Source organism: Ahaetulla prasina, chromosome 2 (genome assembly GCF_028640845.1).
Source record: "Ahaetulla prasina isolate Xishuangbanna chromosome 2, ASM2864084v1, whole genome shotgun sequence".
Taxonomy (NCBI): Eukaryota; Metazoa; Chordata; class Lepidosauria; order Squamata; family Colubridae; genus Ahaetulla; species Ahaetulla prasina.
This window is the reverse complement of record NC_080540.1, coordinates 150,172,397-150,186,802: the sequence shown is the minus strand read 5'-3', so window position 1 is coordinate 150,186,802 and position 14,406 is coordinate 150,172,397. Positions and strand designations below refer to the sequence as shown.

At 42.2% G+C, this 14,406-nt stretch overlaps 1 protein-coding gene across 1 annotated transcript in view; it reads left to right on the top strand.

Annotated features, from left to right (window-relative positions):
* ANKFN1 (ankyrin repeat and fibronectin type III domain containing 1) overlaps positions 1-14,406 on the top strand; it is a 214,456-nt gene that overhangs the window by 179,780 nt on the left and 20,270 nt on the right. The window contains exons 14-17 of the mRNA XM_058172899.1: positions 81-296; positions 5,831-5,997; positions 6,948-7,095; positions 10,012-10,180. Of these exons, the coding sequence (XP_058028882.1) occupies positions 81-296; positions 5,831-5,997; positions 6,948-7,095; positions 10,012-10,180 (700 nt within the window). The remainder of the gene's footprint in view (positions 1-80; positions 297-5,830; positions 5,998-6,947; positions 7,096-10,011; positions 10,181-14,406) is intronic.

The following is a 14,406-nucleotide window of genomic DNA, read 5'->3' as shown; positions in this document are numbered from 1 at the left end:
AAAATGTCCATTATGACCTGTGAAAATGAGTCAATAATTATGTGCTTTGTGGTCTTCAACTGTTCCCTCTTCAACCACAGAACCTGTTAGGTACACACAACCTGGGCCAAGTCTACTATGAACCAATCAAAGACCGTCATGGCAATGTTATCATAGTGACAATCAGAGAAGTGGAGAGCCTCTATTCCTTTTTTAATGGCAAGTGGATGCAGATATCTAAGCTACAAAGCCAGAGGAAATCCCTTTCGACACCTGAGGAGCCAACAGCGTTAGACATCTTGCTTATCACAATCCAGGTAACCCTCTTTTTCTCCAAATTTCAACAAATAAGCAAACATTCCTTCTGATAAGGATTTTGGGGATTCAGTTGCAGCTTGTCATGCACCTTTGAATATGCTACATATTCGAAGGATATATTTGTTGGTTTGTTCCAATCTGTCCCTTAGTCAGGAGGTGTGAATACTGGAAATCGGTTCAGTTAAAAATGCGTGATTAGCTAATCTTTATTTATTTATTTGACTGATTGATTATGGCTTCCCAGCCCAAAAGACTGTCTCCATCCTGCATCCAAACCAAGTTAATCATGCATAGTTGTCCCTAAATTTGAAAGCATGAAATGAAATCCTTCTGAGAGCCAGCTGGTATCATGATTAGTTATTGAGTTGAAGTAGGAAATACCAGTCCAAGTCCATCCTCACCCATAGAAGTTCAATGGGGCCAGATACTCTCTATCTGAGCCCAGCCTATTTCACAGGGTCTTATTGGGGAAAATAAGAAGTGGAAACCTAATATATGTTGCTTTGAGGAAGAAGGATCTACATCTAAAGGTAAAGGTAAAAGTTCCCCTTGCACATATGTGCTAGTCGTTGCCGACTCTAGGGGGCGGTGCTCATCTGCGTTTCAAAGCCGAAGAGCCAGCGCTGTCTGAAGACGTCTCCGTGGTCATGTGGCCGGCATGTCTAAACGCCAAAGGCGCACAGAATGCTGTTACCTTCCCACCAAAGATGGTCCCTATTTTTCTACTTGCATTTTTTACGTGCTTTCAAACTGCTAGATTGGCAGAAGCTGGGACAAGTAATGGGAGCTCACCCCATTACGCGCACTAGAGATTCGAACTGCTGAACTGCCGACCTTTCGGTTGACAAGCTCAGCATCTTAGCCACCGAGCCACCACGTCCCTTTTTAGATCTACATCTAATAAACCAATTAAATGTCTCAGAAATTTGTTTAAAATATTTATGATATCTTACTTGAAATTTTAAAAAATGATTTAAAAATACAGCAAAACAGTAATTAAGACAATACGGTTAAGGTCACTCAAAAGACAATGACTGTCAGGAAATTAAATAAAACTAGTCCTGCTTTGTAAATTGCCCCATCCACTGGTTTTTGAGGGCACCAGCAACTGGGGAAATAGATAGTATTTGCTTTTCACCTGGGGTACCAAAATGTGTAGGACATGTTACCCACAACAAAATTGACAAATTTTGTCAGACTCAGCATAATCTGTTTATAAATGCTCCATCTCAAAGTCAGGAAGATCCTCAAAATTGAAAAGTATTTTCAGAAACGATTTGAAGTTGATTTGAGGTTCTTTATATAATCCCCATTGCTGAGATGTGGCATCTGACCTGAGCAAGGATCAGTGCAGCAGGTTTTAGAACAGGGCTGTCAAACTAGCGGCTCACGGGCCAGATGCGTCACACGCTAGCCACAGCCACGTCCAGTTTAGCAAACGGGGGGAAGTCATGATACTTCACGTGACGACCCTGTGACACGCGAGCTTGACACTCCTGTTTTAGAACTACTAAACCCATGATAAGATAGACAAAGCCTAGCACTTGGGTGACTACAACCTATTAGGGCCAGAGCTGGGTCTGAGGATGTGTGCCCAAAGAAGAAAAGCAGAAGGAAGTGACCTTAAATTAACAGTATGTTAAACAAGAAATAAGCAGTAATAGACAGAGAGAAACTGGTTTTTCTTTTTTAATTTGCCATCCACACTCCCACTTCCTCCTTGTGGTCAGTCAGTCACAAGGTGTCCCTAGAATTACACCTTTGATACACTGACCAACAGTTAAGGGATGCTGCAAATTTTCTCCTCCACCTGAGAAAAAAATTACTAATAATCTTTGGATTTTAGAACCTGATTAGGGTAGCCTCTGTATCGGGGTAAAATCCAGCAGGTTCTGACAGGTTCTGGAGAACAAGTAGAGGAAATTTTGAGCAGTTCAGAGAACCGGCAAATAACACCTGTGGCTGGTCCCAGAGTGGGGTTGGAATGGGGATTTTGCAATATCCTTTCCCCAAGAATGAGGTGGGAATGGGGATTTTGCAGTATCCTTCCCCAGGAGTGGGATGGGAATGGGGATTTTGCAATATCCTTCCCCCAGGAGTGGGGTGGGGATGGAGATTTTGCAGTACCCTTCCCCTGCCACGCCCACCAAGCCACGCCACACCCACCAAGTCATGCCCATAGGACCGGTAGTAAAAAAAAAATGGATTTTACCATTGCTCTGTATCCCTTTTTTCTGAGAAGAGACAAATGTCAGCTTTGGGAAGTACAGCCACTCCTGTCGCATACCATGTTTAGCACCGGAAGCTTGTTCTGACAGCCACTGACACCTTTAATTTTCTCCCTCCGCTCCCTACTCTGTCTTTTGAAATCCCTTGGCAAAATCTGCCAAATTCACTTTCAGGTTACATTCTGAAGCAACAAAAATGTTATAATCTTTTTCTTACGGGAGAAAAAAAAAAGAGGCACAGTTAGAAAAATCATGTGAACTCTCTTTTCTCCAGATCACACACGTTTATCTGTTAATAACATTTGTATGTTTGTTTGTGGTTTGTTTATTCGTTTGTTTAATAAATGTATATAGCTCCCCATCTGACCTGCAATGACTCTATATGTCTTTCCTGCAGCTCCTTGGTCTCAAGAAACCTCTCCATAGTCATCCCAGATTTTTTTTTAATATGGTTTAATTCAGGGGTGAAATCCAGCAGGTTCTGACAGGTTCTGGAGAACCGAAAGCGGAAATTTTGAGCAGTTCGAGAACCGGCAAATAACACCTGTGGCTGGTCCCAGAGTGGGGTGGGAATGGGGATTTTGCAATATCCTTTCCCCAAGAATGAGGTGGGAATGGGGATTTTGCAGTATCCTTCCCCAGGAGTGGGATGGGAATGGGGATTTTGCAATATCCTTCCCCCAGGAGTGGGGTGGGGATGGAGATTTTGCAGTACCCTTCCCCTGCCACGCCCACCAAGCCACGCCACACCCACCAAGTCATGCCCATAGGACCGGTAGTAAAAAAAAAATGGATTTTACCATTGCTCTGTATCCCTTTTTTCTGAGAAGAGACAAATGTCAGCTTTGGGAAGTACAGCCACTCCTGTCGCATACCATGTTTAGCACCGGAAGCTTGTTCTGACAGCCACTGACACCTTTAATTTTCTCCCTCCGCTCCCTACTCTGTCTTTTGAAATCCCTTGGCAAAATCTGCCAAATTCACTTTCAGGTTACATTCTGAAGCAACAAAAATGTTATAATCTTTTTCTTACGGGAGAAAAAAAAAGAGGCACAGTTAGAAAAATCATGTGAACTCTCTTTTCTCCAGATCACACACGTTTATCTGTTAATAACATTTGTATGTTTGTTTGTGGTTTGTTTATTCGTTTGTTTAATAAATGTATATAGCTCCCCATCTGACCTGCAATGACTCTATATCTCTTTCCTGCAGCTCCTTGGTCTCAAGAAACCTCTCCATAGTCATCCCAGATTTTTTTTTTAATATGGTTTAATTCAGGGGTGAAATCCAGCAGGTTCTGATAGGTTCTGGAGAACCGAAAGCGGAAATTTTGAGCAGTTCGGAGAACCGGCAAATACCTCCTCTGGCTGGCCCCAGAGTTGGGTGGGAATGGAGATTTCACAATATCCTTCCCCCTGGAATCTGGTGGGAATGGAGATTTTGCAGTATCCTGCCCCTACCACCAAGCCACACCCACCTAGTCACACCCACAGAACCGGTAGTAAAAAAAAATTGGATTTCACCACTGGTTTAATTCTAATTCTGTTTTCTCCTCTGTTTTGTTTTTTTTAACCATTTTAAATGTTTGAACCCATCTCTCAATGATGGATAATAGAGAATACTAGCAAAGGAACAAAAAATAGGACCTCATAATCATGACTTTCAGACTCTGGTAAATGAGCTAAATGAATTCGACTGTGAGATTGTCAGTAATAGCCTCCTGATGTAGAAGGGAGATTAATTGGTTCTAGATCTTCCAAGTATTATTTAAAATGCTTTCATCGCCCATTTAGAACACGTTAGGATTAGGAATGTTTCCAGTTCCAAATGCAAGGCTAAAAGGAGGTAAGGAGTTCTTTCCGAATACCTTGGCCAATTTTCCTTCTGCTGTTGCAGTTGAACCACTGTTGGAAAACTGTCACTGAATTTATTTAGTCTACAAATGAACATACAAATAGGGAATTGGGGTCATGTATCTGATACCCACCTACTGAAGCCACTTTCTGCACACTAGCTTCTGCCCGTAGCTCCCTCCCTAGGCTCCAACTCTTTGGAATAGCGGTTAAGGCATCAGGCTAGAAACTAGGACACTGTGAGTTCTAGTCCTGTCTTAGGCATGAAAGCAGACTGGGTGACTTTGGACCAGTCACTCTTGCTCAGCTCTTGGAAGCAGGCAAAAGGCAAATCTTTTCAGAAAAACTTTGACAAAAAAAACCTATAGGGGTTTATCTAGGCAGTCTCCAACAACTGAACATGATTAAATGGAAGAAGAAAAATCTTCCAATTATAAATTGGAAGGATTACTTCCATGAATTCCAAGGACAGTAAGGCCATTAAATGCATACTTCCTGTAGCTTCCTCCCCCCCCCCACTTTTTTTTTTTTTTTGGAATCATGGAATAAGAGATAACTTTGTAATTATTCTTGTAGTTACTGCAAAGGAAACCAGAATATTTGTACTATTTTTTATTGTTTCTTTCTGCACTTTTCTCTGCTTTTTTTTTTTTGTCCTCTTTATTCTGTATTAGTTTGTGTTAGTTTATATTTTTCTCTTTAAAACTTTTAATAAAATGTATAGATAAAAGAAGAAAGCATGGGATTTGGAAAACAAAGTAGCAATACTTCTTCTGCTTCTGCTGCTACTATTACCACAACTACCACTAATAACAGTAATAGTGTGATGAACCACAATAATAATAATAATAAATGTGACAATGCCTTTAACATCCATCAAACAACATTTTGGGGTACTGGGAAGGATTTGATAGGTGGATAAAAATGGATAAAAAAGGGACGCGATGGCTTAGTGGCTAAGACGCTGAGCTTGTTGATCAAAAGGTTGGCAGTTCAGCGGTTCAAATCCCTAGTGCCACGTAATGGGGTGAGCTCCCGTTACTTGTCCCAGCTTCTGCCAACCTAGCAGTTCGAAAGCATGTTAAAAATGCAAGTAGACAAAATAGGGACCACCTTTGGTGGGAAGGTAACAGCGTTCCGTGCGCCTTTGGCATTGACTCATGCCGGCCACATGACCACGAAGATGTCTTCGGACAACGCTGGCTCTTTGGCTTTGAAAGGGAGATGAGCACCGCCCCCTAGAGTCGGGAACGACTAGCACATATGTGCGAGGGGAACCTTTACCTTTACCTTAAAAATGGCAAATGGCTGACTGAGCAACAAACCATAATAATAAATAAAATACAGTATTGCCCACTGCTTGGTGAGCCCTTCCTTTACTTTTTTATATGGAAGAAAAGTCAAGGAAATGTTTGAACCTGGTTTTTTTTTTCCCCTCCTTTCCTCCAACAGGACACACTTTCCTATCACAGAAGGAGCCAACAACGTCTGGCTCCGGGCCTTTATTTGGGCTACTTAAAACTCTGCAGTTCCGTTGATCAGATCAAAGTGCTCGTGCTACAAAAGCTGCCCAACATTCTGTGTCACGTTAAAATCCGAGACAATTGCAATGTGTCCAGGTAAGGGGAGAGACACCGCCCGATTAGAATTTGCTTCTGAGTTGACGTGGTCTGGATTCCCTTACTCACTCACTCCCTCTGTGAATTTGCTTCCCCACTGGAATGGTGATCTCTGAGAACATTTTTCATTATTACGAATATCAGGGCATATGTCAAGATTTTCTTATCCTCTTCTGTCATTTATCTACACAGTTTGCAGCAATCAGCCAGGCTAATGCAACCTGATAAGTAAGGAAAGAAATAGACAACTCTCTCTCCCAACAGTAAGATCCAGGGAAACAGTTCTTACTTGCCTTCACCCAGAGACTAATTAGCCCTTTCACTGTAATCCAGTTGAATGGGTACTTATCAAACACAGGCCACAGTTGCAGAGATGCTGGGTTTACTGGGTTTACCTAAAGCCCAGGTAGGTCTTCCAGTGGCACCTACAGCTTGACCAAGGTCCCTTAATCTCCGCCCCTTTCAGGTGCTAGGCAACATCACGATAAATGTAGAAAATGAAGTCCTCCTGCTGGAGAGGCTTCCGTCCAGCACTACACTAAAGTATACATACTCCCAACAATCCCCTTGTTTCAGCTTCATGTCTTCCATCTTAAGAAGAGAGGAGAAATAAAAACCCAGGCTGGCTACACCCAATGAAGAAACTAAATGAGTTAATGAGAAAATTGAGCCCGCCTGCCTGAGATCGCTAGGAATCCGCATTAAAAATTATAGAAATATGGAACAGCCTGCATGTCAAAGAAAGTCTTCAGCTTGATATGCAGACACAGAATGAAATCAGAAAGTTGGCCCTTTTTTTAACCACAAACAATTGGGCCTGTTACAAGTTTAGAAGGTTTTACTATTTGAGAGCAAAAACCCCAACAAAGCCCAAACGTACATTCAGTAAATTCTTCCTTGTGTAATGAGCTTTTGTTATATTTCTAATTTTAACTTCACTCCCTATACAGAGAGGAATGGGAATGGATCCAAAGACTTTCTGGCTCAGAATCTATGGAAAATATGGATCATTCTGCAGAGTGTCCAACTCGACTGTTTTTTGAGCTCCAAATGGCAATGAGAGCTCTTCTTAAACAGATCAATCTACCTCTACAACAGGTATTATTTATTTCTTAAATGTATTTGCTGCCTATCTCACCATGGGGCTATGCAGCTTCTCAGCCATCTCATAAACTTACTGGTGGGGAAAATATCGGTAATATTTGCATATTGTATGTATTTGTGCCGATGTGCATGCATTTGTGTGCATGCATCCCGATTAACAACGCTGAACCTGAGTTGATTTGATATCAAATTTGATTTGTGTACATTTTGCTCCCACTAGGGAAAGATGGAGTTGTATTTTGCTTGCCTCAGGACAGATTAATGAAAGCTGTATAATTCATAGCCTTGTTTCCTTTGCAAGCTTTCAAAAATGATGCTTTAAACTACAATGAGCTCATGGTGAAACCCTGTATAAAACTTAATTTAAGTCAAGATAGTAATCAGTGCCATAAAACAAATGGCCAGCTGTAAGTGGCAATAGAGCTTGCTCTTATATGTCTCTGAAAGTGTGTGAAATATGATTTGAGTTGGAGATTGAAATGATCTATATGTATAAATATATGAAAGAGCGTTCCTGAGAGCAGGAATTTAACCGAGGCAAGATTAGTGAGGCAGGTTTTATGAGTGTAGCGGAAAAGTGATTTATTTAGAGGGAATAAATGATATGGATAGGCAATGCCTAACACTTAGCCAATCACATCTCCTGGGAAGAGTGTCCAAGAACATGTGTACTGGATGGGTGTCCGTGGGAAGAGAGAGGGAAAGGAAGTGACCTTAGACTAGCAACCTCTTAAACAAGAAGTGTGTGAACTGAGAAATAGAGTGGGAACCTAGGGTAAATCTTTAACTCTCTGTCTGCACCCTGATGATCTTGTGGCCAGCAAGTCATGAAGTAGTAAAGGGTCATTACCATTGGTTTTTCACCTTCAAAAGTTGGGTGAGATGTTGAATGAACACCAATATATAGTGAAGCAAGTGGATGAATGCTTCTTGTATGTCCAGATACCAAGCCTTTGCCCCAGGGTGCATCTCACAATGCTGTGTTAAAACAGAATAATTTGTGGTTATACAACCTAGCTGTCACCAATGCCTTTGCCATGCTATCAGATTCAGCTCACAAGTGCCAAGTGAGGCATCCAAATACAATTGTCTTCAGTTCTGATCTGTTGTTACACTCTACTCTACACAGTTTCTTGAAATGATTATGATGAAGATGGTTCCTTTGGTTAGTGTTCTTTATATTTCATCAGCCCCATTTTTTTTTCACTGTGCTTCTTGGCTTTCCTTATTAGAGATTGCAGATCATTTGCGTTTTCAGCCTTCAATGTAGTGTTATCAGCATAGCACAAGGTATTCCATCTGCTTATACCAATATTATAATCGATTTTATTTCAATCAACAATCCGATATATGGGACTTGTTTTGATTGTTGGAAGACTGTAAACCATGAAGAAATCACTGACATTGGATTGACATAAATTAATCAAGTTGTTCTCCTGCTTCATTTTAGTTTTCTAGGCGGTAGAATCCACTTTTTTGTTTGTTTGTTTGTTTGTTTGTTTGTTTTTGGGTTTTTTTGCTCCTTAATATTTCCAATTTTGGCACTCCAGTCCAACAACAACATGCACATCTTGCTTACAAGGTCTGTGAGTTTCAGAATGAACTTGTTATTCTGGATCGGTGGTTGGATAATCTGGAGAAACTTGGACAGCACACACTGGATAGGGAATTGTGGGAGCTGAAGTTCATACATCTTAAAAGCTGCTGCATAAACAGTCCCAAAGTCTTTTTTTTTCCCCTTAGCATAAAGCTATTTTGTATAAACTTATTTTATTATGGCTACACAAAGGTTACCAAGGATATAGAGAACTCCAAGCTATAATCAAATTCACTACCTTCTCTGTGGTTAGCCTCTCTTTTAAGTAACAAATCTGAACACTACTCCCCCAACACATAACCATTTTGATTGGAACAATTTATCCATGGGGCATATTGTATTGAAAGGAAGTGGAATCTGGCCTAACCTTTAAAAAAGTTAAAGATAAAGTGATAAATGGAGACTTGTGTTGAATCATTGTAGGCAGCATATCTCAACTTCAAGAGTTAGAATTTCTTACCAGCCAGTATTGGACATCTGCTTCTGAAATATTTATACAGCATTCATCCCATTTTGAAATTAGTGGCATTTCTTCTCTTTTCCTAAAAGGATCCCAGCCTGTAACAGGAGCAATGCTTTAGGGAAGAGTAGACCAGGGTAGATATAATCCATAATTCAGTTTGGAGTAAAAAGAATCCTTAATTAAAAAATGCAGTCATTTGACTTTCATGTTTTCCTCTAGTGCAGTTTGTTTAAAAAACATATTTTTATTTATTTTATTCTATTGTGCATTATCCCAATTTGTGGCAGACTGATACAAGAGCAAAGGAGCAGACAAAACACCCTCCAGAATTCTAGGGTTTTGTTTTGTTTTGTTTTTTAAAAAATAAAGTTCTGAATATTTGAACCAAATTGATTTTCATGTTTCCATGAAAATCCAAATGAACGATTTCCAAATGAAAATCTTGGAAAGATCATGGAGTGGGTTTTCTGGTTAATAAGTACCATGGATGTTATTTTGGGGGTGAGGCTGGGGTTGTCTATGTATATGTATGTTTGAACGTGGAACATTAGAGCATGTTCCTACCTTTTCTGAAGCAGGATTAAGAAAAACCATACCTCAGTGTATGTTTGGGTGTGTGTTGTGTGGTGTGTGTGTGTGTGTGTGTGTGTGTTATGTGCGCATGTTTGCATGCCTTCACCCACATCCAAATGCCTATGTTTTATAGACATGCCTATCTGGTAGATGTTGTGAGAGTTTAATGTTTTATATCATTGTGAGGGAGGGGTATTGCTATAAGTGCCATGTTATAACTTTCTCCTCTCCTCTGCCCCCCTCCCCTCATTTCTTTTCTGTGCGTGTCCCTCTGTAGGCTAAGCTGTTCCGTCTGTATACACAGGAGGTGTTGGAACTGGGTCACAATGTTTCCTTTCTTCTCCTGCTCCCTGCCTCAGACGACGTCTGCACTGCCCCAGGACAGAACAACCCTTACACCCCGCACACAGGATTCCTTAACCTCCCTCTTCAGATGTTTGAACTCGGTATACTACCTTGGTTCTCCTAGAAATATTAACCCACTTGCCTTACAATAAAATCACAAGGTTGGATCTGTTTCCCCCATCCAGTCTCTGCCTCCCCCTCCTCAGCGGAGAGTCAATAAATCATGTGATTTCTTGGCAACTTCACTTTTTCTCTCTGACTCCAGATAAGAGGGAGGGAGGGGGAGACAGAGAGAGAGAGAGACCTGCTAACCGGGTTATGAGGGCTAGTCATCATTCCCGGCCTGAAGAAACCAGCCAGATATCACGCAACACACAACCCTTGAGTGTAGTAAAAGCATGCAGAATCAGGTCATTCTGAAATGAGCTCATCAGCAAAGCAAAGTGGGTCGGTCTGGCTTAGCGGTGATTTTGATGTTCTTCATAATTGCCGCTATTTGCCTACGCAGAATAGTTGGAGCTCAGACAAATACATCCATTATGTATGCATTGGTCATTTTATATAGGAGAGAAAGCATTTCTGTGACAAATGTTGATAATTAGGAGTCATTCTGGAGGAGAGCAGTGGTTGTTGCTGTTGTTGTTGTTGTTTTGAATAATTCCATTTCATTTGTTTGGAAGAATAGCTGCCCTGATTACCAGGGCTGGGGAACAACTGTGGAAGGGAGGTGCTTCCTCCATGTCTAGAGTCCCAGATACAACCAGAAAAGATAAGATGCTGAACTAGATCAACTTTTATTCCATCGGGTCAGGGACACATTCGTAATTTTGAGAGCATCTGATTAGCACGCTCCACAAAGTGATTTGCTGATTCACAATCTGCTGGCAAGAGCTGTGGTGGCACAGTATTTCAGGCTGATTCTGCCAACTGCCAGGAGTTCGATCCTCACTGGCTCAAGGTTGACTCAGCCTTCCAAGGTCGGTAAAATGAGGACCCAGTTTGTTGGGGGCAATACGGTGACTCTTAAACCACTTAGAGAGGGCTGTAAAGCACTGTGAAGCGGTATATAAGTCTAAGTACTATTGCTATTGCTTGTACACATGGCCAGCTACAAAATGCTCATTAACCAGAAGGCAAACTAGCCCAAGGGATGTTCTTACCATTATTGCAAGGCGTGATTGTCAACACTATGGTGCTAGATTTCCCTACATTGTATTGCAGTATTCTGTTTAATTCTTAAATTAAACGATGTTTCGGTAAAGGCTTGGAGTTTGGTAGACTGCCGAGAAATAGCCCTGTTGCTCATGGCTCCATGCTGCCCATTCCCACAATAAAATATTGTAGGATTCAAAGCAAATGGTTCCCAGCTGGTTATCTCCAGATGCCTTGGGATGACAATTCACAGGTTCCACTACCAACAGGGCCAAGCATCCGGTATTTAGCTTGGTATAAAAGGATTGGCTTTGGCCATTGAGGCTTAGGGTTAGACTTTGTACTTCTCTTATTCCTTTTTGTAAAACCCAGGGAGTCCCTAGAGGTGCTGCTAAAGTTTGGCAGCAAAATGCAGAGATTCCTTTTTTTATATTTTTCATGGGGGGAAAAGAAGGAAAGTTAGGCACGTCAAGCTCAACTCACCCCTCCAGAGGCGCCACCCTCATCCTCCGTAGCCGTTTAAGTGCACTCCAAGCTACTGTACAAAAAAGTAAATCCAGAAATCGTGATGTTTCCAGTAGGATTAGAAGCACATTTGATATCCGCTATAGCTCTGCGCAGACAACAGAGGTAGTAAAGCAGTTTGACGTAAACAATAAGAATTGCGGCTGCTCTTCTCATTTGTCTCAATGCAGTGAATTTATAATGCGGGAGTAGGAAGCACTCCGGGGAGAATTCTACTAACAGCTCAATTTTACTTTCCAAACAAAAAGTAACTGATCTCATGCCCTCAAGCAGAGGCCATTTTCTGATTTATTGCACATTTTTCCCTAGTGCCTATAAAATAGCTGTGATTCACCTCCCAAATATTGGAAACTTCCACTCCCTATTAGTTGGTGGCTACTGGATCTTTAACTGTGAAACCACAGATGACTCTGCTAAAGTTAACATTTGTTACACCAACATTATAGGCCCGGTTTTCAAACCACACCACAGTACAGGAGATGCAGTTCTGAAGCTAAAACAACAGTTGTCATTTTGCTAAAGTGCCACCTGTGTCGGGTAAGCAGTGAGTCCTCCAAGATGCTCAGAGAGTCCTTTAGAAATTAGCCCTGTTGGAAGATGATGGGGGGAGGAAAAGTCAGTACTGCTTTCTTTTCTTTTTTTCATTTTTTCAGACACGGCTGAAAAATACGTTGGCGTGATCAGAGAGGGATGTAAAGGGCTTGGGAAGATCTTAAAATATATATATCTAGGTTAAAACAAACAATTCAAGCAGTTAAAAGGAGATTGTGACATTCAACTGCAGGTATAGCTTTAAAACAATAGAAAACATCCTGAACCTATAAAACAATTGAGGGAAGTTAAAATTCTATTAAGGAGATTACTGAAATGTTTCAAATATTCACTGCTGAACAAATCACCCACTGAATTTGCAAGGTGACTAGTTGCTAGCACTAGGCTACTACCCATGTTAGGTTAGAGCAGGGGTGTCCAGCTCAATTTCATTGAGGGCCGTATCAGGCTTGTGTTTGACTTCCGGGTGGGGAACAGTGGGGCGTGGCCAGAGTGCGCATGGCCAGCTTGACATCACTCATGTCGGGGGCGCCTGTGGTGGCCTGAGCATTCTGCCAGTGAAAATGGACTCCTGAGATCTCTTCTCGGCTGCGACGGCTTCCTGCAGCCCTCTGCCAGCGAAAACAGAGCTCTTGGAGGTCCACCCAGGGCTCTTGCAAGCTCTGTTTTCGGCTGTGATGGCCTCTTGCAACTCTGTCAGCGAAAACAGAGCTAGCAAGGGCCACCCATGACCCTCCCCAGTTCCGTTTTCACTGGCAGAGGCACCGCGGGTCGGTCCTTCTCTATTTTTCAGGGTGGCCCCACAGACCAGATCTAAGCACCCCAAGGGCCTGATCCGGCCTCCGGACCTAGAATGGTTAGAGGCAGGACTATAAGACTCTATTGCAGTTTTCCTATTACTGCAATCCTTGTATTACTATTGTATTGTATTAATAGTATTACTATTATCCTTGTCTTTTTGACACAGCTGATTGGAAGTGGATTGTCAAGATTTTAAGTAGGGTTCTGTTCTGTTCCCCCTCGCCTCCGTCCGAGCGATGGCTTAATTAGCTGGCACTATCAGCTCTGGCAGCAAAATAGCGAGCGTCTGCCAAGTGTCTCTGTTATCTCCCCCGACGCCGATGAGTCACCCAGGAACAAACAGTACTTCAGCTCTTAGTTAAGCAGTTAATTTGCCTGCTATAAAGAGGCACAGCAGCTCTTGCTGCCTTTATATCCTGTGGGGTATGGCTCCATGACTCAGCACTTCCTAGGCCTACCCCACTCCTGCTTCTGTTGTTCCCGCCTCTCCTGCCTACGAAACCTAGGGTCCAGCCAGGTCTGATTGCCATCAGCTGGGTCTGGAGACGTGGCCTGGGGGGGGAAGAGTCAGGGGATGGAGGCCTCGTTATCTCTTCCACCTGGCCTGCCTCTGGCTCCTGGAGCTGAGCCAGGGAAGCTGGTGCTCCCGAGGTAAGTCCTGACGGCCCTTCCCCCTCACTTTCCAAGTCACTTTCTGGCAGGAGGCCCGGCTCGGGGGGCGCAGACACAACAGGTTCTTTAATAGTTGTTTCTGGAGATGTGGGATGTTTTGAGGCAAAATATGGGCTGAGCCTAAACAAGCAGCATTGACCATGGAAGTTTGTAAGTAGGGTACGACGGTGATCCAGAGAATACAAAAAGAAAAGTCCATCAGAGGCTTTGTGTCAATGGGGAGCTTTATTGAGAAGATGGCTCTGTTAAAAACACATAATGCACATTTAGATCAGCTTACATAAACTGCTGTCATGACACTGAGGAGCTTTTTGTAGAAACTTCCCTAGCTGTCCAGAGAGCATGATGGCAACACCTGTCTGAAACTTCTTAAAGCAGTCTAATCCTTTCCTTGGATCCTGCAGCCCCTGTAAAAGACAATGAATAACATGTTTCTGGGAAAGCTGTTTTAATAAGATGCTCAGAGATGCTGCTGACTTTGCACTCTTGTGTGCACCAAGTACCTTTTTGGAGATTGAATTCAATGTGTGGCGAAAGCCTTTTCCTTATATTATTGGTTTTGGTTGCACGTGAATAAATATTCAGTATTAACCCACAGTGGTTATAGTTTGTGTAAGAAGAAGCC